The sequence below is a fragment of the Falco biarmicus genome, chromosome 2, assembly GCF_023638135.1.
Source record: "Falco biarmicus isolate bFalBia1 chromosome 2, bFalBia1.pri, whole genome shotgun sequence".
In the NCBI taxonomy this organism is placed as follows: Eukaryota; Metazoa; Chordata; class Aves; order Falconiformes; family Falconidae; genus Falco; species Falco biarmicus.
The window spans coordinates 83,795,921-83,821,788 of NC_079289.1; the positions used below are offsets into that span (position 1 = coordinate 83,795,921).

General features: G+C 36.5%; 1 protein-coding gene across 1 annotated transcript in view; it reads left to right on the forward strand.

The window, feature by feature from the left end:
* Positions 1-25,199, forward strand: part of RPGR (retinitis pigmentosa GTPase regulator) — a 62,421-nt gene extending 37,222 nt beyond the window's left edge. Inside the window, exons 12-18 of the mRNA XM_056328202.1 lie at positions 491-597; positions 2,392-2,457; positions 3,485-5,332; positions 18,053-18,265; positions 18,479-18,518; positions 19,836-19,921; positions 20,956-25,199. Coding sequence (XP_056184177.1) covers positions 491-597; positions 2,392-2,457; positions 3,485-5,332; positions 18,053-18,265; positions 18,479-18,518; positions 19,836-19,921; positions 20,956-21,177 — 2,582 coding nt within the window. The 3' untranslated portion in view covers positions 21,178-25,199. The remainder of the gene's footprint in view (positions 1-490; positions 598-2,391; positions 2,458-3,484; positions 5,333-18,052; positions 18,266-18,478; positions 18,519-19,835; positions 19,922-20,955) is intronic.
* Positions 25,200-25,868: the final 669 nt, after the last annotated feature.

Consider the following 25,868-nt stretch of genomic DNA (forward strand, 5'->3'; position numbering starts at 1 on the left):
GGTTTCATGCCATCTGAAACTGGTCATATACCTGATGAACCAGGTGAACCTGAAAATTATGTAGGTACATTTTTATGATGCTACATTGCAGTTAAATTCACTGTCTCTCCATCCGTTACACAGATAATATGTGGTGTAGATAATATGACTGCAGGTAATTTAGTCTAATCGGTACACTATTATTAAAGAGATTATCCAAAAGCAGCTTTGTCCCATGTAATATTTATGCTTTGAAAGCCTGCAGAAAATGTCAGAGATCAACAGTGCACTGAGGCCAGATTGTTGAGCTGCCTCTAATATTAATACTGACGGAAAGGAGGTGGAAATGTTTCTGCTTTGTGTTCAACTGGGGGAATGAGTAATCTCAAGACTTCAGTCCTATGTCAGTGAGATAGAGATATTCTGTATTTTACAAGAGTGGAGTGCTCTGTTTGCTATAGATTGCTTGTTCCTATGGTATTTGTTTACTTCCTCCTATTTTACCTTGAAGAAAAGAATCATCAAAAAGATAAACCTGGTGAAGGCTCTGCAGAAGAAGACTCAGATAATGAAAATAATGACAGAAACCTTGGAGATACAACTGACATCCTAAATATGGTAATATATTTTACTAATGAATCTGTGATTTATTCTTCTGCAGGGGAAGAACAAAGCAGCTACATCATGTTTCAGGTTCTAGTACAGAACTCCTGGCTAGCCCAGAATGTCATATGTGGCACCAAGAAGTACTGACATACTGTTAAATGAGCATGCATTTCGTATCATCATTATCCAATGCTGAAGTTTGTTTTCATTTTGCAAGTAATGTTGTAGTATGAGATTGATGTAGTGCAAATAGTGCGGTGCCTCCCCACGCTTTAACTCTGGATGTCAGAAAGAAGAGGACACTGGATACCACATGGTGATCTCTATCTCTGACCTTCCTCTTCTTGATGGTCATTCTCCAGGAGGGAGAATTGCAGGAAATGAAGCACAGAAGCTGTCTTTTCCTGTTTCAAGAAGAGCTTTTTTAGTACAGGTGGATGATATTAAAGGAAAGGCCAAAATGCAGACATTTTGATTATTTGGTGATCCCCAAGCATGTTCCTACATATTTCTTTTATGTAAAAAAATTGTACACCTTTCCAAAACATTTTGTTCTCTCAGTAGATTGTGCATGTCCTGGCCTTAATGCAGTACACTGCAAAGAGTGTTCTTTTTTTGTCTTTTTTTTAACTTCAGTGGAATGGAAACAAATGAGCACCTCACTGTGAACTGAGCTCAGAATATGTTGTCAGTTATGCTGGAGGGATTGCACATTTTACAGGAATTACTACTTGTTTGTGCTTAGCAGTACTTAGTAATTTAACAATCTGTTTGTGCGTAACATTTATTTAACAGTTACAAAACTTAATTTACAAAAAAAAAAATTCAGATACGATGCACAACATGGCCTTCATTAATGTATTGAGGCATAATTTATAACATATTGCACACTTTATGTGCTAAGCTTCCTTCTCCTTTTTGTCTTTGTACCCATCATGAATCAATTGTAAAATGTTTATCAGAATGAAACAGTAAATTTGAAGGAAGTCTGTCAGACAAACTTGTCAAAATACAAAATAAAATGATTGCTTTTCTTGAATCTGGATGAAAGTATTCTGGTTACTGCATAGTTGTTTCAATTTTTCTAAAGTGTGGCAACATACATCTTATTGACAAATGTGACAAGAGGAGGAAAAACCATTAATATCATATTGATGATACAAGTTCTTGGGATTGAGAAACCAGAACTTTCCACGCTCACTGTCTTGAAAAATCATATGGTAGTTAAATCATACACAGTTAACAAACAGCAGCAGAGAGCATTATCTTGTCATTTGGACTATATGGGACCAAAATCTCACTATACTTGCCTGCCTAGTAGTATTCTGCATTGCCTTGCCTTTTAGTTTTTTTGCTTTATGTAGAAGAAAGAGATAAGGGCATTAGATGCCAATGAAAATTTTTGCTGTCTAATGTTTCTTCTAACTTTCAAGGCTGTGCTATCAAATTGAATGTTAAGTTGAAGGTTGTGGTAATAAGGGAGTAAGATGTTGTATTTGTAGCCACAATGTCCCAGTAAGAGGATGGTAGATCTAAAATGTGCTTGTGGGCTGTCAGAGAGAGCATGTAGCATTCAGCGTCTACAGACAGTTTAGATGTTGACATCTGAGCTGGTTTCTACTTTCTCTTCATAAGCAATAAATGAGGGAGGGGAAGTGAAATAGGCGAGTTGAGCAATCATACAGTTTTGTCTCAACCTGTGCAATAATATTAAGATGTTTGTATAATACCTCTGTTTAGTAACTGGGCTTTGATGCTGCTTTCCCTTTTAGTTATTTTTTTTAATAGAGAACTTATTTTTTGCAGACACATGCAATGAAATTGAATCCTAGTGACCAGTCCTTAAAATTATCACCGCTCCAAAAACAAAAGGTACTGTAATTAATTATATATATATATAAAAGTATACTTACACAGTTGTTTAGAAGATCTAGAATTCTTGTATTATCCTTATATTTATTGTTTTGCTTTGAGTTTTAAAAAAGCTAGGCAAATTTTGTAGGCCGCCTTTTGCTAATTATCTAAATATCCACAGAGTTACATTCTAAGAAGCTGACTGAAGTCAAGAGAGCATTTGTGCAGGCACACAGAACTCCTCATATCCAGCATTTGAGATGAGAGTATATAGTGCTTCACCAGTTTAAGGAGCAAGAGACTATCATACACGCTTTGTGACTTAAGCTGATAACATATTCCTACTGGTTTGTTGATACTAAAATATTTTAATTGGGTTTGGAAACACAATATAGGTAAATATTTTATTTAAAGATATTCACCATGGAGTTTATTTAAAGGAGCAATAATACTGGTTTCAAATATGAAATTAAAATACTTCTGTATTACCTTTCTATTTCACTCCTAAACTGATCCTAGAATTTCAGCATTTTGGTATAATGCATTATACTTTTATTTTATATTTACTGTGCTGTAGCATTTGTTAAATAAATTTAAAATTTAAAACAGAAAGACAACAGATTTTCAAACTTAATAGAGCATAACAGTGAGTGCATCAGGAGATTTCCCAAGAGGATATGTGGAAGAAGGTGTAAGAGAACTGTAGTTTTTTCCTTCTGTTCACACAGCCTCACACATTGCATGTGCTCTAGTTTATGGGACATGATACTGGCTGCACAGTTCTTACTGCATTTACTTCTGAGTGCTTGGATAGTGAAAAAGGTGTAGTAGTACATTTACCATAAACAGAACGTTACATTCTTCTAATATGTGCACTTGTAAGTTCATTTCATGTGAAATACTCTACCTTTTATGCTATCTTCTAGTCCCCTCACAGAAATTCTTTGCTTGTTTAGATGTTTTTGTAACCTTTTTTCTTTTGCTTTCATTTGTCCTTAATGCTTTCCTTCTTTCTTTTTAATTTTCTGCTTTTCATATGGAATAGAAGAACAATAAAAATGTGAAACTGAAAAGAAATGGTAAGGGTGAGCTGAAAAACAAGGATTCTGATTCCATGAAGGAGGGCTCAAAATTAGACTCTGGCTCTTTGCAAAAGCAGTCTTCATTTTCAGAGCCACTGGGACAAGATTTAGAAAAAAGTAGTGCCTTTGTAGGGAAGCCTGTGCCCCCCAAAAATACAAAGAAAGGTACATCTGAGCATGCACGAAGTGTTAGTACTTTGAGAAGTGGTGTTCAACAAATTACTATGGACAAGTGCAGGTTAGTGAAAAGGGAAAAAGAGTATGCAGAAAATCCTGAATTTGTCAGAGAGGATGTAATTTACAGTCTTCCCACTGAAAAACAAATTCTGACTGAAAAAACAAGTTCTTCCAATAAAAAGATAAAATCTATTAAATCCAAGCAACCCCTTAAAATAGATGTACTTCCTTCTGCATCCAGGGATCGGCCCCAGTCTGATTCATTAATTGTGCAAAAATACAATCCTGTTCAAAACCAAGAAAATCAAGAAGCAATAGAAAGCCAAAACAAAGTAAAGGATGTTGTTGAAAAATCTGATAAATGTGAAAAAATATGTGTCAGAGGAGAAGAAAGTAGGGAAGAGGAGAGAGGGTTTAAAAAAAAGAATTTTTTGAAACACATAGCTGTAAGTGTGTCATCATCTTCAACTGAGGAAAGTAGTAATGATCTTGCAAAATACGTATTTAAGAGTAGGGAAAAAGAAGAGCACTACTATGAAGGCAGAGAGGTCCAGAAGGCAATGAAAATAGAAAAAGTGAAAGGTTTGCACTTAGAAGACACTGAGACTGAGGAGATGCACGCTACAAACAATGAGAAAGAATATGTAGAAGAGGCTGATGTAGAAGGCCTGAATGAGGAAGAAAACTCTGAAGCAAAAGCTGATGAAGACAGGCAGTTAGAAATTAAGAATGAGGAGGAATCTAATCAAGAGCAGGAGAGTGAAGGCAGTGAAAAGGGTGAAAGTGAAAAAGAGAAACTAGAAACAGTTGACAGTGAAGGTGAACTAGGGGAGGAAGAAGAAGAGAGTCAGGTTAAAAAAGATAGAGATGAAGTTTCAGTAGGAAGAGATGAAGGTGAAGAGGAAAAAGATAATAAGGAAGAAAATGAAAGAGAGGAATCACAGGCTGAAAGAAGCAGTGAGAATGAGAGTGCAGAAGAGATTGAAGATGGCGAAGAACAGATTGAAGAGATTAGGCAGGGAGATGGCAAAGAGCAAGTTGACGAGGAAGGCAGGCTGATGGAAGAAGAAATGCTGACTGAGGGAGAAAAGGAGGATATGGAGGAGGATGCAAAAGAGAAAGACACTGAAAAAGAAAAGGAAGAACAGGTTAAAAGTGAGGGAAGAGATGAGAGTGAGGAAGGAGGTGAAGATAGAGAGGGGGAGGAAGAAAAAGAGGTAGAGGCAGAAGAGGAAGTAGGAGATGAAAAGGAAAATGAAGAAGAAAACAAAGAAAGGGAGAATGAAAAAGACAAAGAGGGTGAAGAGGAATTAGAATCATTGGCAGGGAGGGAAAAAGAGGTATTGGAAGAACAGGAAGAGGAATGTGCAAATAGGATTAAGTTGGTGGGGGATGATGGAGTGGAAGAAGAAGAGGGGGAGGATGAAGTCAAAGAGGAAAGAGAAAATGAGGAGGAGGAAGAGGTAGGAGCAGCGGCAGAAGCAGAAGGGGAGGAGGGGGAAGAAGATGAAAAAAAGGAAGAGGATGAAAACAAGGAAGAGGAGCTGGAAAATGAAGAGGAAGAGGATGAAGAAGAGGAAGAAGGATTGGGAGAAGATGGAGAAGTAGAGGAAGGAGTGGAAGAAGATGAGGGAGTGGAGGAGGAAGAAGAGGGAGAAGAGAGAGCTGAAAATGGGGGATTAGAAGACGGAGAAGGAGAAGAGGGAGAAGAAGAGAAAGGGGAAGAGGGAGAGGGGGAACAAGAGGAAGAGGGAGAGGGGGAACAAGAAGGGGAAGAGGGAGAGGGGGAACAAGAAGGGGAAGAGGGAGAGGGGGAACAAGAAGGGGAAGAGGGAGAGGGGGAACAAGAAGGGGAAGAGGGAGAGGGGGAACAAGAAGGGGAAGAGGGAGAGGGGGAACAAGAAGGGGAAGAGGGAGAGGAGGAACAAGACGGGGAAGAGGGAGAGGAGGAACAAGAAGGGGAAGAGGGAGAGGAGGAACAAGAAGGGGAAGAGGGAGAGGAGGAACAAGAAGGCGAAGAGGGAGAGGAGGAACAAGAAGGGGAAGAGGGAGAAGGGGAAGAAGGAGAAGAGGAGGAAGGGGATGAGGGAGAGGACGGGGAAGAAAATGAAGGAGAGGAGGAAGAAGGAGAGGAAGAGGAAAAAGCAAAAGGTAAAAGAAAAAAATATAGTAATACGCTTCCACAAAAAAGCAAAACCAGGAAGCCAGAGAAGACGGAAAGTACTGCTTTACTGAACAGCTCTAAACAAAAAATGAAGTCCAAACAGCATGTAGCAAATGGTTCACATAACTCAGAACAATTTTGGAACAATGTGCTACCTCATTATTTAACACTAAAGTAGCATACGCTACTGAAGATGCATTTTAAGCCTATTCAGAAAACTTTGGAACTATGGCAGATTGATTTTTATTGCATAAAAAATTAATGTAGTAAAAATACATTATACATATACTTTAAGTGCCAATTTATTGGGAAAAAATGAAGAAGATGTTTAGATTGGGGAAGCTTTTGTGAGAGAAATCATATAAATTGTTGAAATGGTCATTTGCACAATGATGTTTATTACGTATGACAGATTTAAAAAAATAATTGCTGAGGAGGCAAAATGGGTTTGTCTCTTAATTAACTTATAATGTCATGCTGACAACATGAATTACACATTGTAACAGTGTAATCTTCTTTGCCTTTGAATCAGATTTCTTAAGGTAATACATCAATTTTTGGTGCATGAGAGCTTACTTGTTAGTGTGCCTTATATGAAAGAAGTGTCAGTAAATTAACAAAGATACATATTTTTAAATTTTGGTATCACTCCATATTAATTCTCCCTACTTTGCTTCTGTTCATATGTTGGTAAAATGTTTGAGTACTCAGTGTAAATTAAAGAAAGGACAAGTTGCCAAATTTACTTGGGTTGGTAGATGGGAAGTAAGTGGAAATGCAGGCCTCCTGGGTAAATGGTGGCCTGGGCTTTTTCAGAGGCCTTAAGGCTGGCTTCTATTTTTGTATCAGCACACAATTATGTGAAAAAAGACAAACACAATTCTCAGAATCTGGCCTAGGTTACATTAGAGTCACAATGCATCTGTTTATGGATAATTTGGGGCTATCACATTTGGTGATTAGATATAATGAAGAATTTGAAAATACACACCTGTAAAACTTCGTTTACTTGTTTATACTGTGCAATACACAAAAGATTAAATGTCTGCCTACAAAAGACTGCATTACATTACTCATCTAACTCTAAGGTTCTCAGGGAGGGGGATGTAATTTGTTGCAGTGTGAAGTGTATATATGTTTTCAGGATCAGAGTCTAAGCTTCTCCTCATTGGAGGAGATTTGTGTTTTCCCCTCCTAAAAATCACATATATGATCTCCAAAAAGAGGACAATGTAATAAACAAAGAAGCTAGATGGAATAGTAGAGAAAGTAGCATGAATGTCTGAATTCTTTTTGGAAAAGACAAAGTATGTTAATACTTTTGGAGTTTCCTTAAAATACACAAACAAATCTTGCAAATTATTCTTGTAAGACATTGTATTACTGTTTCAACTATTAGTGGTCAAACTGGGAAAAGAAGGGACAGGGACTTGTCATACAGCATTATTATTTAGATACTATGCTAATGGGTGGTCTGAGAAATTTTTGTAAACAGATCTCTGTTGAGATTCTCTAGAAAAATAGCTATTTAATTTCTGTTTGAAAATGAGGACAGGAAAAAAAAAGGAATCAAAATGAGTAAATGTCATTCAATAAAAACGTTAATGAAATCAATACCTATGTTGAGACTATGAAACATTTTTAATGTTGTTTTGTAAGATACTGGCATTAAACTATTTTTCACACAATGTCTCCAGATTTTATTTTCTAAAAAAGCTGTAGTAGATTAATAGTTTGTCAGTAGATTCTAGTCCAGTTCTATCCTTCCTACCTCAGTCACCCCTTCCGTATACTGCATTTGAAAGTAAGATCACTTTCAGTCACATGCAGTGCCTAACTACAACAAAAAGTTAGTCCAATGACTGTATTTTGTTCCTGTGAAATTTGTTTCAAGTTTTGGAATTTTCTGTAATACATTTTCTTGAACATCATGTGTAGGTCTTTGGAAAAGGGTAAGTATCCTCATATTCTGGTAGAGTGGAATACTTTAGCAGTTCCATGCACTTCCGAAGAAAACAGCTCTCTCTAACAACGGAGTCCTCTGTTATTTCTCAGAAGTGCTGCGTTATCACTGAACTGCTGTGAAAATATTTACTTTTGAAACTAATTGGAGCTAAGCTGTGTTATTTTATATTTCTTAAGAAAGATTGGGATACTACTGTGATTAAAATTAGAGTAATACTGAAAAGTATTTTTATAGGCCTAAAACTGGTTCTTGGATATGACGTCTTGTTTGTGATTCTAAAATAGAGCTTTGGAAGACTATGTGCTGTGGAAAAAAAACACAACAACAACTCATTTTTTCTTTTGAAATGTGTTTGCTAGAGAGAAGGGGAGTGAGTGAGAGCGCTTTGAAGCAAGTGATTTCTAATTCCACATGGCTCTTCATTTACTGTTTGGCTCTAGCTTTTAATCTAATTTCTTAGGCAAATGGGGACCATTTGTTGTTCCTCTCTTAACATGTGCTGATAGCATAAAGCTTCCCAGAAGAGTAAAGGAAGCCAAGTTGTAGGCATTTCCACCTCTTTGTTTTGTCTGGATGAAAATTCATTGAATTGAGAACTGATTTTGTATTGTTTTGTGGATCATTCCTGTGGTGGGGGAAAAGCAGAGCATTACTCCAGCACTTAAAAGGGTTTTCCACAGAATCGTTACATAAATTGCACACTGTGCCAACATTTCTGGGCTTTGGTGGGACTTTGGAACTCCATTAGCGTAACGAGTGGAATTTTATTTAGTTTGACTCATACTGGTTTATAAGTTTGGTACCTGTGGTTTTGTGGAAATTCAGTATGTCCTTGGTATTTATTATGGGATACAAAAAGATTTATGCACGGTACTTAAAGCAACATGGCAGAAGTAGTCCTGAACTAGTTTTTAGCACAGAAAACCCCTGCAATAGAGAGAGAATACAACAGGCAATTGCTCAGACCAAAGGTCTAGTCCGGTCTTTTTTCTACCAGTGGCTACTAGTGAATGCCTGGCAAAAAAATACAAGAGTAGAGCACATACAGAGTGTTATGTAACTGTGTGTTATGTGTATACTGACTGTGTAATCAGTCGGTATACCAAATATATTCAGTGTATTCAATAATTGGTGGTTCAGAAGATACACCTATTACACCTAATAGCCATTTTTCTTCCATTGATTTCTTTCAATCAATTTTTAACCCGTTTAGCATCCAGTACATGTTTTGGCAAACAATTATTAGATCTGTACACATTTTTTTTAAGAAATAGCTCCTTTATTTGTCTTGAATCTGTCTCCTGGTACCTTTACTTGATGTCTCTTATTCTTGTATTAGAAAAAAGAGCATGTATTTCCTCTTCATGATTAATTCCCTCATGATTGTCACATGGAAAAACTGTTCAGCTGTGTGGTTTAAATCAAGTTAAGCTTGAAGTGATGTATTGATTTATTAATAACAGTTAACCAGCAATCAACCAGCTACACATTCAAGATCAAGAGTGGTAATACAGCAGGTAACAACACCAGACAACTATAAATGTTAATAAGTACCCTCAAATTTTTAAGCACCCTTCTGCCTCTAATCTCAGAAGTTTTAATCCCCCTGCACGCTTTCACATACATGCTCATGGAATTACATATGCATATACTGCCTTTTATAGCAGGCACGTATTACATGCACGTATTCCATTTTCAGGGGGCAGGGTGCAAGTCTGCTCTTGCCACACAGCTCCTGCTGGAGATGAGGGTGCTCTAGATTACTCTGGTATGTGTTCTAGCATAAGTCTTCTCTTACGCCTGCAAAATTGCAGAAGGTAAATTTTCCCATTTTATCTGAAATATATGAATGTATGTATTCAAATAATAGTTCCCTTTGCATAATTGATGCTGAATAACGAGAAAGTGTCTTATCTGGGTATGTACATGGTTATTCTTTAAAATGGGCCTTTAGGAATCGTGCAGAAAAGGAATTTAGTTTCCATTGCTTATTGGTTTTTTTTCACTAGCTTTTATTAGCTGTACCCATCTCTTCAGATAAATTTTAGCTTACTTTCTCCAAAGACGACACTACATTCTAGATCTTACCTCTCAGAATAGCAAACAGACTTTGATTTTTACTGATTGAATTTTTGGTGTGAATCTAGTCCTTTAACAAAAGTATTGTTAAATACTCTAAAACAAATGAGAGTGATTAAAGACAGAGCATCTTTTTTAATGCAATCTGAGTTTTTTCTTGGTGCATATAGGCTGAATTTATGAACTGTGAACTCACCTGAACTTCTGTGTATTGTCTTTAATTTTATAATGAGTATTTGGGGAGCAGAAGCAAGCTCAGAAATAACAGGATCTTTGAACAGAAGAACGTTGTCAGATCTGTAAAAAGGCAAAAAAGGGCAAAGTAAATGTAAAAGGGAAAATCCTCAACTCATTTCTAAATGTGCAATTCAAATAAACAACAGTGTTTAGTACTGTGGCATTCTGTGAGCAACTGAGCAAATATTTTGCTTGTACAAATGGCAAAGCTATAGTTGTGTCCTCTGTGAAGTTCTGAGCATGTTCGTGATCTGAAGTCACTCACTAAGTTGTAGTATTTTTATACACTTTTTCATGCTTTAATGTAGAGAGGAGAGGTTAACTTTTGCATATTGAAAAGATTTTGGAGAGATAGATTTGGCATTTGAAAATTGCACTGCTGAGAGCTACAGAGGCTTTATCTATTGCCAAAAGAAAAAGCAAGTACACTTAATTGCTGTCCTTTTTAAGGATTTGTGATAATGCCCATTGCTTATTTGCTTGACAATCTCATGCTATAATAATTTAAACAAATATTAATATAATTATCTCAAAACCCTATACTTAGTTATGAAAATATTTATTATCAGGGCCCTGAAATGTCAAATGTAAAGATATTTACCATTCTGGCTTTCATATAAGTCCCAGCACTGAAAATCAGACATGACTTTTTTTCTGTTTGAGGTAGGTTGCAGGGCAGTCTGCTGGAATGTCCCAGGTTCAGTGTTACGGGTTTAGAGATTTATAATTTGTCATGCGTACCCCACCTTTCACACAGAGTTGCATTCGTGGTTTCTGTGAAATGTAAAGTATTTGTGGTTTCATACTGAGAGCCTGAGAGAGTGCTAAACAAAAGGTAGCTCTAAGCAGAATTTTATATTAAGCAAAGCCTTTATATGCACCTATACCTGTAAGGATATAGATTACAGCAGTATTGAAGAGTAATATTTCCCACTCCCTGTATACCAGTGATAATACAAGAGCCCGGGCTGTGCTTTTCAACTGGAAAGTCAACAATAATGACCAGTCTAATAAGAGTTTGGGATTGTGGGCCACCCTGGCAGAGGCTGGTATTCTTACAGGAAGTTTAAAATACTTACTTTCATTCTAGCCAAGGCACAAAACAACTCTCGTAATTAGAAACACAGCAGCACAACTGCTGCAAAATTTAATCTCTTTTACTAGGCACTTCATTGAGGAAGAGAACAAAGGAAACCTGAATGTGTCCTGTATCAAGAGTACAGAAAGAAGTTGAGCTGTGCTTTAAAGCCAGCCTTCAAATAGCTGGAGAGTTGTGTCAGTAAGTTGGGTGTGCCTTGAAAAATCAACCTGTAAAAGATGAGAATGCATTCAAAGATTATTGACAGTTGTACCGTCAAAGCATTTTGAAATGGGGGATCTTCCCTGAGAGACCCACTCTTGCAGGGTGTGGAGATTTTAGCAGTGCCTTGTGTGGCATCCTGTTCAGGAACGTACAGAGACCAAAGAATCTTGAAGAACCTTCCTGCATGCTGTGATGTTATTGATGAAAATTTGCCTTTGCCGGTATTTTTATCTGAGCACTGAATAATAATCAGCATGATTAAGGCAGGATTTCAATGAAAAGCACAGGGTTTTGGAGAGGTATGTAGTACTCAAAGCTTTGTGGCACAGTAAAAGCGGGAAGTAGTGACTGTCCTCATTCACTTGCAAATATGTGGGAGCTGCATGACAAACTCCAGACACTAAAACTTTTTTTCTAAGAATTCGGAAAAAGTGCACAAACTGCATCCAAGTGTGCACTAATATTCCCAAGCTAGTTTTTCTCTGTGTCTGTTAGCATGAAGAAGTCATTTTATGCAGCATAGTATCTTCCAGAGACTTGCTAAGTTTTTGAGGTAACATCAACAAATTCTCATTTGGATTTGCTTATTATATTTCATATGTTTTGCTTAAGTACCCAGGAGTTATTTTGGTATGCTATTTCCAAGTGACTGAATATTAAAAGGTATTTATATTACTATGTAAAATAGCTCATAAGAGATTATACGTGATGTAAACAGTCTCCAGCTTGTTTTATGATTCTTCACAAAACACCTTAAAAATCCTTTATAGTTCTATAGAGATGTTTTCTTTCCTTTTCACCCTGGAAATTGGTATTAAATTTATTTGTTCTCCAAAGAAAGCCAACATTTTTGAGAAGATAGCAGTTTTGTATATGAAAGCTGTAGTACGTCTGAGCTATTTCACATGCTGATTTATCTTGGGGAATAAGTAATAAAAATTTGTTCTGAATTGCTGGGAAAGGAGAATCCTTTCAATAACTATTTATATTGGTTTTGTAGTGAATAGTCAAACCCTAAAACAAACCTGAAAGTACAAATACTATCTTTTTTAGAATGTAGATTTACATTAAAATTGTATACATTGTTAATTAGTTATTTTTACTCAAACAAGAATGCAGAGTAATCTTTCTCCATGTACACTGACAGCAGCAAGCTGGCAAGCCACAGAATAATGACACGAAAGCCAACTGAAATAACCTTTAACATAATGCCATCAAAAAAAGGCATGTCTACTACTTTGTAATAATTGTCAGTGTACAATTGCAGAATGACACCTGAAGTCCTGAATAATAAATGTAATCAGATTAACTCTCCTAATGCAAGGTATGTGTACTGTCAGTCTGTGGCAAAAGATCTGTGGAAACTTGTAGGTCCTTGTATTGGACTTTTAGTAAATAAAATATATTGTGTAGCAAAGTATTGGCAGAAAAAGACAGGAGAACAACATGAAAAATGAGTCTGCTCAGTCAGTTTCTAACAACGTTATTTACAGCTATATATTCACTATTTTATTCCATTTTTCTCAGGGTGACACCATCCTGTTGGAGGATGCAATTGAAGTATCACAAGTATTAGTGTGGTAATTAGTCATCACATTATCAGGGTAATCAGTGTATCACTATGTGGGCATCTGCTACTTTGAAACATTTTCTTCTGTCATATTTAGAAGGTGACGTAACTCTAATTTAAAGTTCAGTGTCTGCTTGACATGTAGCAATGGAAACTCACGCCTGACATAAAAATTATTTCCAATTGTTTCACTGTCTGCACAGCGTGCCTGAAATTCTAAGTTCAGCATTGCATTAGTATTCCAAGATACACGCATGACAGAAGCATTAAGGGACTGTTGTATCAGGTAATCCATGTCAAGTGCTCTTGACGTAGAATTGTACAATTAGGAAGCTAGTGTAACCTAGTGGAAGTCTAGGTGTTAACTTTTAGACAAGTTATGGTAACAGGCTCAGCTTTTTACTGAAAATTCTTTTAAGTTTATTCAGCTGAGCTCTTTGACTACATGACAATATATAAGGAAAGCCTAGTTTGGCTTGTGGACTGCCTTACTGCTTGTAATTAAAAGAATAAGCTGTTAAATCTCTCATTTGAGTCCTTATGTCTTTGAATTTTGTCAGTCATCAAACTGGACAGCTCTTTCTTTAGTAATCATTAAAATGAAAGATAATTCTCTAAGGTTTAGAGTAGCTGAGCTAATAGCTTCTCTATATTAATAGCTACAAAATGAAAGCCCAGTTCAAATTCCTGACCACAAATGGCTAGCACTATGTGGACTGTAAGGTGTTAAGCTTTCACTGTAACTGCTAAGTAGGAAACTACAAGGTATGTTTCTTAGCCTTACTAAGAGTTTCGTCAGGCAGTATTTCCAGTCATTTCATATCTGATAACTTGACATCATGACAAGACTGGTATCGGCAAAATGTGACGTGCCTGCCCATCCCCATACATCTCCAGCCCACGAAGGGTAGACAGAGCGATTTTTATTTTTCTCTCATCTGCATGTAAAGTCATGGTTAATATTGTTACTTTAAATGCTGTTTTAGTACAATGTTAACACAGTGTATTTTCCCAGCGTGGACAATTCAGGGGTGATGCTGATGTGCACTAGTATTTTGGAGAGCAAAGTGATAGCTAGTGGAGGATGTGATTCCTCTACCTATTCCTTTTCAGTCCTGCATCAAAAAAGACGGATGGTCTGTAGAAATGTATTTTGTAGTTGTTTTTACTGATGCTGTACAAGGGGAGCATTGTTCAGTCCCATATGACAGCATTATGCCCATTGACCAACCTCCTTAGGCCTGATACCCATCTACTAAGAGTCTTCTACTTCGTAGTGCAACTCCTACTAGGTATGTATTCCATTCAGTTGTCGTATAGGCATGTAAGAGAGTCATGGCATGCTTTGGGGCATTTAAAGGTAATGGGTTGGACAGGTAATGGGAGAAATCTGTTCCTTAAATGATTAAAAACTCTGCTAAGCAATTGCTGGTTTATAGCTGCTTGGCAGAGCAACGCCAAGGAAGAAGCATGTAGCTAACTACCTCATTCTCAGGTCTCTTTAATAATCTTCTCTGTGGATATTCAACAGTTTCCAGGGCAACTAGAAACAGAAATATCTTTTCTGTAAACCACAGCTTCCCAGAACTCTCTGTTTCTGAGTAGTACACCTAGTAATTACAGATTCCTCTTCATCACTGAGTTTTCACCAGATTTTTTTAAAATCTGCAACTAAATTTCTCGTCAGTGGTTTTGAGACTTTCTTCCCTAGAAACATAAAATGGTGGTGGCAGACATAAAATATTTTGACTTCTTGAGGAGGCCTGGAAAGATACCATAAAACTCCCCTTCTGAAATGCTAACTATGAACAGCCTGTCTGCCAGAGCTCAGTTTCCACAAAGTATGCAAGAGGGATCCCCAGTGAAATAGTTACTACAATATCGAGAAACCTAGTTTGCAGCTGTCCTTTGAGCAAGGTCTACCATGAGACATGTGTCTCCAGTCTTCAGTGAGACTGTCTTTCAGCTAGAGGATGATACCAGGTGGGATACGGCATGGAACAGAGTGAAATTTCCCCCCCTCTGTCCTGTAGACATAAGACCATTTTCATAGAGCATTCATAAATGAAATGTCTGTATTATGTATTAACCTGCCCAAAGAAAGCTAGCTGCAGCCATTGTAGCAGAAGACAGTTATACCCACTGAGGCAATACATTTGCCAAAACAGTAAGGGAGTGAAGTCATTCATCCTCTAACGCATGGATAAAGCAATTTTATCCTTAAGAATGTCTTCATTTGAAGGTCTAGGTTTGCAGGGAAACCAGTGTAAATGCATGCAAAAAATTAAGCAAGTAAAGCAGTTGTACAAAATCTGTTAAGTCTACCAGACTTTGAAGATTCATGTTCGGCTGTACTGATTTAACATACTAGAGGTACAAAATGTTTAAGATTGTTTCATAGTACCAACCACTTTTTTTGTCCTTGAAGAAACTGGAACCTGAGGCTTAAATGAAAACAGTTTCAAGTACTTTACTTGTATATTCTTTACAACTTTTGACTTTCTGTGTGTGAGACCTTGGCCAAGCCAGCTTCTCTGTATCTGAGCTTTAGAGGTGAAACTATAGAGGTCTTACAGCATAAACCTCCTGAAGTATTATGAAAGAGAGTAATGCAGAGACAATACATACATATAATATATACCTATAACATAATATGTACATATATGTATAATACATGTATACTTATATACATATACATATATATATATGCTTTTATTAGTAGCCTAAAATTATTCAGAGACTTATTCTTTAGTGGCCAGATGACTCATCTTTTAAAGTAAAGAGTATCTGTTATATGATATTCTCATCTCTCCTTCAATACTATCGGTAAAAACTCTCCCAAACATGCCTATAAATGGACAAGCAGAAGTGGCAGTAATAAAACTGGGCTGTCAGAGTTAGAACAAGTTGTTTTAAAAGTTGAACAGATAAGGTGGCAGCCAGAGAAACCTGTGGCAAACCGCAAATACAGTAAATAGAAATGTGGTCAGTCTGGAAAGTTGTTCAGTTTAACAACAATAGGTGTCTTTGGAGTGAAATAAGTGTCACAGTTCCATCAATTTTGTTGATGAGGACCATAGCTCAGTTGCCTAAACAAACATACCTAATGTGATTTTAGGTGTTGGGGGGTATCCTGCATGGCTGTGAGTTGGGGTACAGAATAATGCAGGTCTCCGTAAGCCCCGTGTAAGGATGTCTCAGATTCCTAGGGTGTCTGAGTGATGCTTGTCAAATAAATTCCACGAAAGATCTCCAGTAACTACAATGGCAGCTTATATTTGATCTCCTTTGTAGACTCCTGCATTTAGATGTCTTCATTGAGGTGGCTAATAGGAAACATAGTCTTTATGATAGAATCCAAACCTGATACGCAAGTTCACTGTGAGCAGAACCTGAGCAGCCATACAGTGGAAGTTCAGCCATTATGCAGCTGCAAAAGAGCAGTGATTTTTGTCGGCATAGGAGTTATACATAAGTCTTGTAAGTTCTATAAGGCTATTGTAGGTTCTTGTTGTACAGTTTCTGAAATGCTGTAACTAAGTTGATGTGGATGATACCATACTGATTGTGCTCTGCTGTTTTATTCAAGTATGCTAAATACGTATCCACCTGATTCTTCTCACCACATGATCAGCAAATTCTAGAATGCTGGCAGTTATTTTGTACTTTGTTAAGATGTTGTTTTATTCTTAGAATAAAGCTATTCTAAGTCCCACTGATCAATGCTGGGTTCATGAAGAAGCATAAAAAAGGTCTTTCTTAAATGTTATTCTATGACAACTTTCCTAGACATTTGCAGCATTTAGTTCTAATGAGATTTTCACCAAATTTATGAAAAAAACGGTGTTCTTCCTATCTTTTCTAGTTTAGCACTAGACTGTGCTTCTAGGAAGTATTTATAAACAGCAAGTTCTGGTTTTCTGTTTCCTTTCAGTAGATTTAGTTGCCAGCTGAATGAGAATTAGAGTGCTGTTCCTCATTAGAGACCTTATTATCTGTGCAGGAGGAATGGTTTTGAAAGAAAATAAGCTTTGCATCTCTTAAATGATGTTTTGAATATTTAGACGAAAACAGTTGTCAGTGGATAGAAAGCTGGAGATCATTTGTACTTAGAGGTGAAGCTAGAAATAAGGTCAATTCTGAGATTGCATTATGTAACTGAAAAGGTGAGGATTGAAAGGAGAGGCTTTTTTTCCTGTCAGTTTGACTTTGGGACTGACTTTCATGTGAATGTGTCATCAATCTTTACTATGTAATTAGAAGTTCCACTCTCAGAACTCAAATCGTGACTACCTTTTTTGCCCACACTATATGGAACATAGGTATTTTTGTGGTTAACTGCTTGACCAGTACCTCTGTATCAGCAGAGCCAGAGATACTTACATGTGCTTGTAGAGTGGGATAAACAGTAGTTCAAAACTGGACTAAACTCTTTTACATTTAGCTGTCTTCACACTCTTGCTGTGTTTTGTAGATGCCTGTTACATACATACGTGCCTTACTAATCTTAAATTCCCTCCAGTGTGAAATGGTGGGGTTGAATGCCTTTGCCATGGTTTAACCCCGGCCGGCAACCAAGCCCCATGCAGCTGCTCGCTCACTGCCCCCCTCTGCCAGAGGGATGGGGAGGAGAATCGGAAAGGAATTAAAACTCAAGGGTTGAGATAAAGACGATTTAATAATTGAAATAAAATTAAAATGCAAGAACAATAATAATAATAACAATAGCAGTTATAATGAAAAGGAGGGAGAGGGGGAGAGGAATGAAATCCAAAGGGAAGGGAGGAAAGGAAACAAGTTAGCTGCACTCCTAATGTTCACTAGAAGTCTGTTTGTTTTTTTTAAAATCTGTTAAACAAAAAATCTGTTAGCAAACCTTGAGTGAGGTCTCCTGTTTTTGTCCTTAGTCTGTCTACTCCTTGCAACATTTTATATTGAATTTTCTTTTCTTAGTTAGATTATGATGTGGGATGAGGACCATGATATAATTGTGCAGCATGAGTTTCAAAATGATGTTTTGGCCATTTTGTCAAAGGAACAAAACTTTTCTGGAGATGAAGAGACAGATGAGGAGGAGGAGGAGGAAGAAGAAGCAGAAGAAAAAGAAAAAGAAGAAGCAGAAGGAGAAGAAGCAGGAGGAGGAGGCACAGAGAAAGAGGAGGAAATAGAGGAAAAATGCAAAGAAGAGAAACATAGTGAAACACCTGATGGAGAGAAAAGCAGTAATAGTGCAGTGGAAAGTGTAGAGGTAAAAGCTTTTACGCTATTAAGTTACTGGTCTCTGAAATAATTTGGTTCTATAACTAACATTAGTTTGAATATATATGTAGCTATCTTGTAAATGCAAAGTTGTTGTTTGGGGTGGTTTTGGTAGAGGAAGGAACATGTATTTATGTGTTAATAGTTAAACATTTAGATTTTTAACAAGTTTGACGGAGATTTCATTGTTTTGTCTCTATAGACAGAAGAGACTACTCAGAAAGAGACCATCGTTCAACAGGGTAAGAATACAATACCTAAGAACTCTGGACCATTGCGGATATTCTAAAAACAAATAAAACATTCCAAAAGATGAAACTTCTAAACAATCTCTATTATAAAAATACTGAACAATACAATTATTGCCAGTAGTTGATAAAGCAGTTCTTGAGAGGGGATGAAATTTGAGAGGCAAAAATCTTTACTTGAAAGCAAAAAAATTCTTTTCCTAGTTGGGTACTGGAGGAAGTCCACACAAAGGACTTTCTTTTAGCAGGACTATATCTTACTTGGTAAAAGCAGTTCTCATTGTGTGGTGGCAAAGTAATGGTAATTGTATTATCTCTCAAGGAACTTCTTTAGATGCCATATTTCTTCACTTCAACAGAGATGCTTGTCAAAAGTCTGTCTCATCTCTGTCAATTGACATTTCCTCATTAGGTTCACAAAAAGATTATTTTAGGTGAAATACGGTAATTACTGAATACTGTTCAGGGATGCTGAAGATGTAACTCTAGATCTAGTCCCTTGTAGTTTTCATGGCAGTTTGAGTGAACTGTCATCTTTTAGATGCATATTCCTTTAGAAAAGCTGGGGAGCGTGAAGTTGGGTGCCCTATATGCAAGACAAGTCAAAAATACTTATTTTAGAAATTCTGGAATAATCTATAATTGTTCTTTTGAAAGTAAATAACAAACGTAATATAAAAAAAGACCACTGCCTCAATAATGAGGAAGCTATGACATTTATTTTCAATATTATAATGGAAATAGTTTGTCCAGAATAGATGCTTAAATATTTTTCCATCATCCAGTGATCTGGAAGTTTTGATACTAAGTTCTAAATTTATATCATTCATACAAGGAGTATAGGAAAATTTAAACACAGAAGCATCAACTCAGATGGAAAGTTTTTCCTTTCCCAGAATTGTTTCTATGGAATAAAATTCATGGTGAACCATAACTCCTGCCCTAAAAGTCAGCTTTTCCAAATTAGAATATATATTCAAAATCATTGTGCAAGGCATTGTCTTCTGTCAGCAAGAGGAAACTATGAGTGTCAAGTCAAAACATTTTATATAATGTCACTGCCATAAGCATTCTGTTCTTGAAAACTGAGCATCTGGAGAATGTAAGGGCATTATAGAGAGAGATTAAAAAATAAAAATAGCTTTGTCAGGCTGGACATCAAGTTGAACTGAATATCCCCACTACTTTTGTTTTTCTTTAAGATCCACTTTTTTAGTGACTTTTACTTCAAAAATAATTGAAGAACAGTTTTTTCTGCTCTTAATTTGCAAAAATCAGAAGGAAGTTATGTAAACATTTACGTTATTGTAGAGAAAGAAAGCACTGACAATCACACTGTGAACAGTTCTTTGGAGAACACTCATGACCAAAAAACTGAAGGCATCGGGAGAAAAAAGGTATGTGGTCTGATTTTTCCTTCTAGTTTTATCAGTGACCAAAAGGGCAGTGGGCATTTACCAAGCTGAAGCAAATACCCCAGTTTACCTGATCTGCATAAACAATTCAACTGCTGAGCAGTCTGTTCCTTTTAAGATTTGATTTTGTGGTGACTTAAAACAAATAATTGCTCTATTAAAGTAAATCATAGTACTTCGGGCAGTAGAAATGAGATAAAGCCTATTACCACCTGTTCATATACAGCATGCCCATAAAAGACAGGTTGTTAATCACATCGGATTTTGGCAGGGGTGAAAACTTAGGACTTGATTCCTATGGGACATTGTCTAAAAATATTTCCAACCATATTTCCCTCTGAAAGCAGCAGCTGAGCTGGTTGACCTTGTATTAATTTCCAACATGCACTGATTTAAAGACTGTGGGGCTTTTTATATATATATATATATATATATATGCATGTTGAGGAGTACCTTATATGGAATTTCTTACAGGTTTAGGACCCAAAGGCTTCTGCAGAGACTGGCTACTGTGTTTCCTGTTGAACAAAGACCTTAAGCACCGATTAACTTCAAGCACGTGTGTAGTCTCACTGACATAAAAACACATTGCCATTAACTTTAATGGGACTACACACGTTTATAGTGAAGCAGATTAAGCATTTACTGCTCTGGGGCTTTGCAGATCTGAGCTGCTATTTTTGGATTTTGCCTCAGACTCTTGTCTGAAAGAAACACAAGTAATTGCACCACTTGCAGTATTTCGTATAAACTGTACAGTGTGTAATTTGACAAAACACAGTCATTCACTCCTCAGATTCATATATCCTGTTTTGTCACATTTAAAATATTGCAGCAGAATGTTTTTCATTAACATTTTTCAAGTAGTCTTTTTGGTTTGAAAAAATGATCTATTTTACCAAGGAGAAATTTGTGACCTAAATTGACCTTGGTATATACAGAAAGCTTTTCATGTTTTTTTGACTTTGAGTTTCACAGCTGTTTGGGGCATATTATTTACCTGTTTTTTACTTCAGTTTTCCCTGTTTAAGCGAAAGCCACTGACATGCCAGAAGAATGTATGTAGCAGAATGGAAGATAGATCTGGAAAGCCACTACAGAGTGAAGAAAAAGAAAAGAAAGATTTATCTGGTGAAGGCAGTAAAGATGAAAACCAGAATCATACATTGGAGGATTCCAGGGAAACTGTGACTAACCAGGACAGACGGATGAAATCTTCTACTTGCATATTACTCTAACACTGTTAGAGTATGTAAGAATGTGACAGTCTTAAAGCACAATAGTGCAATTTTTACTTGAAAACAGTTACGACTCACTAGAGCTGTTGATGGTTGCTATTTTGATTATTGATTGCTGTGATTTTAAACATGCAGAGGACTTTCTTGATATTTATTGGTAATCTTAATAGTTGCAATGCTTATCAGCACCTTGCTGGAGTTCTGTGGCCTTTAATGTTGGTGTTGTAAAGCAAAATATATTTTTTTACGTGAAAAGTTGGATACAGGCATTTCATGGTTTTTGCTAAATAATTTTATTCTGTTTCATCTACAGAGTACCACTGTCATTATGATACTCTTGCAAAATTATATTTGATGTAAGATATTATTTGTTTTTAACAACCTAGGTAAGAATATTGAAGTTCACATTTTAAAGAGGGTACTCAGTTACTTAGAAATACATATGCCTCTTTCTGTTTTGACTTAGAAAAATAGCAATAAACTTTCAAGGTAACACATAGGCCATTACTGAGGAAGTTACTTAAGTATGTGCCTGATGTCATCTACAGCAGCAGTTCCATTGGAAACAGTACCTAAGAGTAGTGTAAGTTAAGTTTCCTGACAAACTGAGACTTGGAGAAACCTTTCATTTCTGAGAGATGCTGAACACCTTCGCTCCTGCTGATGGGACTCTTTCCTCACAGAATCGGGCCCCGTAAAAACTGAACATCCTCACTGTTGTTTCTGTTGGATTCTAATCCTATACTCTTCGAACATTCGTACCTTAATGAGTCTCTAGTGAAGCTTTCCTTGCAGGAAAATAATGTAATCAGAGTTACTATGGAATCTATTGGTATGACAAATAGATCGTTATGGGCTAAATATTCATGGTTTTCTCAGGCAACCTGGTTTTCTTCACATAGAGTCATGAATAATGAATCCCATTACTGGTATGGATGAGTGGAATGCATGGGTTTTTAATTAGTCCAAGAAGCTGAAGTGACAAACCGACTATTCTAATTACTAGCATTCCCTCTGAATGAAATTTGGTTTCTGAAAACTTAGTCCAGGTGAATAAGAAATGTGACCCTTACCATGATGAATCTAACCCAAGGTCTGTGTTTGCCCTTTATTAAAATATGCTTAGGTTTTTATGAATATACACAAGCTCTAGCTTAAATAAAAGATAAAGAATTATTTCTAAAGTGAGTACTTTTCAGAATACTTTACATGGGACAGATGACCATTGTAGAAAACCTAGGAAAATGTTACTTACATTCACTGATATATTAATATATTTTAACGTGCCTTTGGCTGTATTTCACCTTTGGATTATCAGATTTTCCTAGTTTCAGAGTCGCTTAAATATTATATAATACAGTCAGAAATGTCTGGAGTTGTTTTCAACCTGGAAGTTGATTCAGCTGAACACTTTGTCCCTGTAAGTGTGGCAGGTGCCCAGATTTTTTCACAGGGCCTCCTCAGTGCTACTGTAAGCATCATACTGAAAACCTGGATGCTTGAGTCATCGTTTTCCACAGTTAATTAAGATCCTTCTGTTTCTGTTATTTTTATTTGGGCTACTCTTTGGTTCTGCAGTGAACCTTACATAACCTATTTTTTTTCTGCCAATGTGCATTATATTTACATATTTTCATGTTTTCCTGAATGCACATGTGGTTTCTGTCCTACTTGGATACTGCTGTGAACAGTAAAGAAGTGGAAAAGGAGAAATAAAGTGACTAGTATCATCATTAATTTAAATAAGCTGAAATTATTTTTCTGAGGGGAGAGCAATCACAGAAACTGTTACCGTAAGGACAATTTCTTTCTTTAAAATGTGAACTAGTTTAGTGGAAAATATTGCTTTAAATGGGGAATTACCCTTAAATCTAATGTAATAGAAGTGTATTTAATGGATTCTAAACTGCTGTACATCAAGCAGTTTCAGGCACTTGTATGTTTATCTTGTCCATACACTTTGCTTAAGAAGCAGGAACAAATTAATCCATTCAGATGTCTTTTTTACATGTCTTCCTCGGTAATAAAAAAGATTAAACAAATAAACAAGTTACATGTACATGTGTATTAATTTAAAGGGCTTTTTTTTTAACACATTCATAATCCTTATGTTAAAAATGTAAGGGTGTTTTATTATTGAAAGGCTTTCAGAAACTAGTTAGCAAAAAGTTGTAGGAACATTTACAGTACATTTTCTCAGTTTTTTCTTACTTTCCCAAAGATAACTGTATCAACTTAAATCTCTCTTTACAGATTGCACAGCCCTGTCGTACAACAGAGGTTGTGCTTTAGAACTGCTGGTTTTCTAAAATTTCACCATCTACCCCTAGATGGAGTTTGTGCTCTTTGAAGGTGTAACCAGCCTCTGGAGCCAGAAATTTTCCTTCCCCTGGCCCCTGAAAATACTCACTCTGTATCAAATTTTCTCATTCAAAAATCTCTGAAAACTTTTATGTTGCTGGCATATTGCTTTGGCGTTAAAGTACTCTGGTTCCTTGACATGTATATATAGTGTATTTTTAAAGTTTTCAACTGTGTATTTGTAAAAATGTAAAGACAGAAAAATACAATTATTTAGTTCTCAATATATGCATAGATATTCAGTGGTCATATTCTGATACATAAATGTAAGTCTAGGTATATGGGTTTGATCTAAAAAGAAGTGCTATTAGTGCATCTTGCATACATATATATACACGTATATGCACCAATATGTATGTGTATATGTATATATGAATATACGTGTCTATGTAGACATGTGTATGTATATGAATGATCAAACGTGTACCTGACCTCTTGAAATTTCCATTTCATCCATATATTAACATATGCATATTTACTGATTTGCAGAAGCACAGGACTCATTTAGGCAGCTAACGTTCCTATGCAAGTTTGTGGCGATTGAAGTATAAAAGGAGAGAGCGTGCTGTTTGGACAGTATTTTATATATCTGAAGATTATAATAATAGTATATCAAAAGAACTTTGTGCAACTTTTTCCTTTTTCTTCCAGGAAATAGTTGTATAATATGCAAACTATATCCAGTCTTTGTTCTTAGGGAAGATTTTTAATTCATGCTGTTGACACCAGGGTAGTTGAAGTAAATTGAGTTAATATCATAATGCTAAACCACTCTTAAGTCCTGATAATCATATGTACACAAGTTAATTTTACATGACTATTGATAAACTAAGTATGGGTTCACTTAAAATGTACTTATGAATAACACATTCACTTGTCTAGCTTTTAACACCTAGCATTTTTGACATTTACTTAGTGTATCGGAAATGCTTTCTTGCACACAAAGCCCATTCTGTACTCAGTTTCTGCTGAAATTGCTGGCCAGGCTCCTTGCTGACCCAGAAAGGGGTGGTTCTTAAAGCAACAGTTACACTACTGCTACTGATACTGCGATCACTACTCTACATCTAAACGAAAGCTGGAGAGGGACCTTTTACAAGGGCATGTAGCGACACAACAAGGGGGAGATGGCTTTAAGCTGAAAGAGGGGAGACTTAGATTAGATATTAGGAAGAAATGCTTCACTGTGAGGGTGGTGAGACACTGGAATAGGCTCCCTAGAGAACAACCTGTGGATGCCCGGTCCCTGGATGTGCTCCAGGCCAGGCTGGATGGGGCTGTCAGCAACCTGGTCTGGTGGAAGGTGTCCCTGCCCCTGGCAGGGGTTGGAACTAGGTGATCTTTAAGGTCCCTTCCAACCCAAACAGTTCTGTGATTCTATGATAATACCCCCCTGGTGAAGGAGTAACACTTCACTCAGATTTATGGCATGTACCTAGCAGCATGGATGTGTGACAACACAGAAGAAAGAAATATTCCAAAATACCTAAAATATCTGGATTAGCAGTGGAAAGGAAATCTGTTTGAGTTAAATATTAAAATACAATATTGAGCACATTCAAAAATGCCTGAATGTTGTATAGGAAAATTATAACCATTTGCTTCATCCTTGGACTATTTTATCTCTTTAAAACATAAATAAACTACCCTAAATTCCCTCAGAGTGTTTTTAAGAACTGTATTATTTGTCCTACTCACTACTTACAGGGGGTTATAAATTTTTCACACCCTGTTATATCTAAATTCCTTTAAGAACATGAATAGTGTCCTGGTCAAGTGTGATGAGATTGCTGTCATGGTAAGAACTGGAGAAATCGATGCTTTGGTAGTTGGTCTGCTTTGCTCAGTGTCTCATACTGACGAGGTATCAAACTTTACACCTATTGGCCTTTCAAGACGGTGTTGGAATTCCATTTTAATCATGCTATATAATTATCAGTCTCTTTTTCAGGACCAGATAGTAATGACTCAACAGAAGCCTTGCAAAATCTCAATCTGGCTAAACTGTTGTTCTTTTACTTGTACACAAAGAAATCTTTCATTTTCAAGACGATTCTTACTTAATGTCGAAACAGTTTAGACGCAGCTGTTTCCAATAACATTCATCAAAAGTTGAAGAGATACTAACAGAATTTTAAGAGATGTTAACAGCTTTAAAAAAAAATACAGAGGTTTTGTTCTCAAATATATCTATTAAACATTAAACCATGTATCTGCTGATATATACCACGTACTTACGCATCAGTCTGTATCTAAGAATGCAATAGTGTCCTCACCAAAGTTTTCTGATTTGCTGGCTGCCTAAGACACTTCTGTGAGTAGGACACATG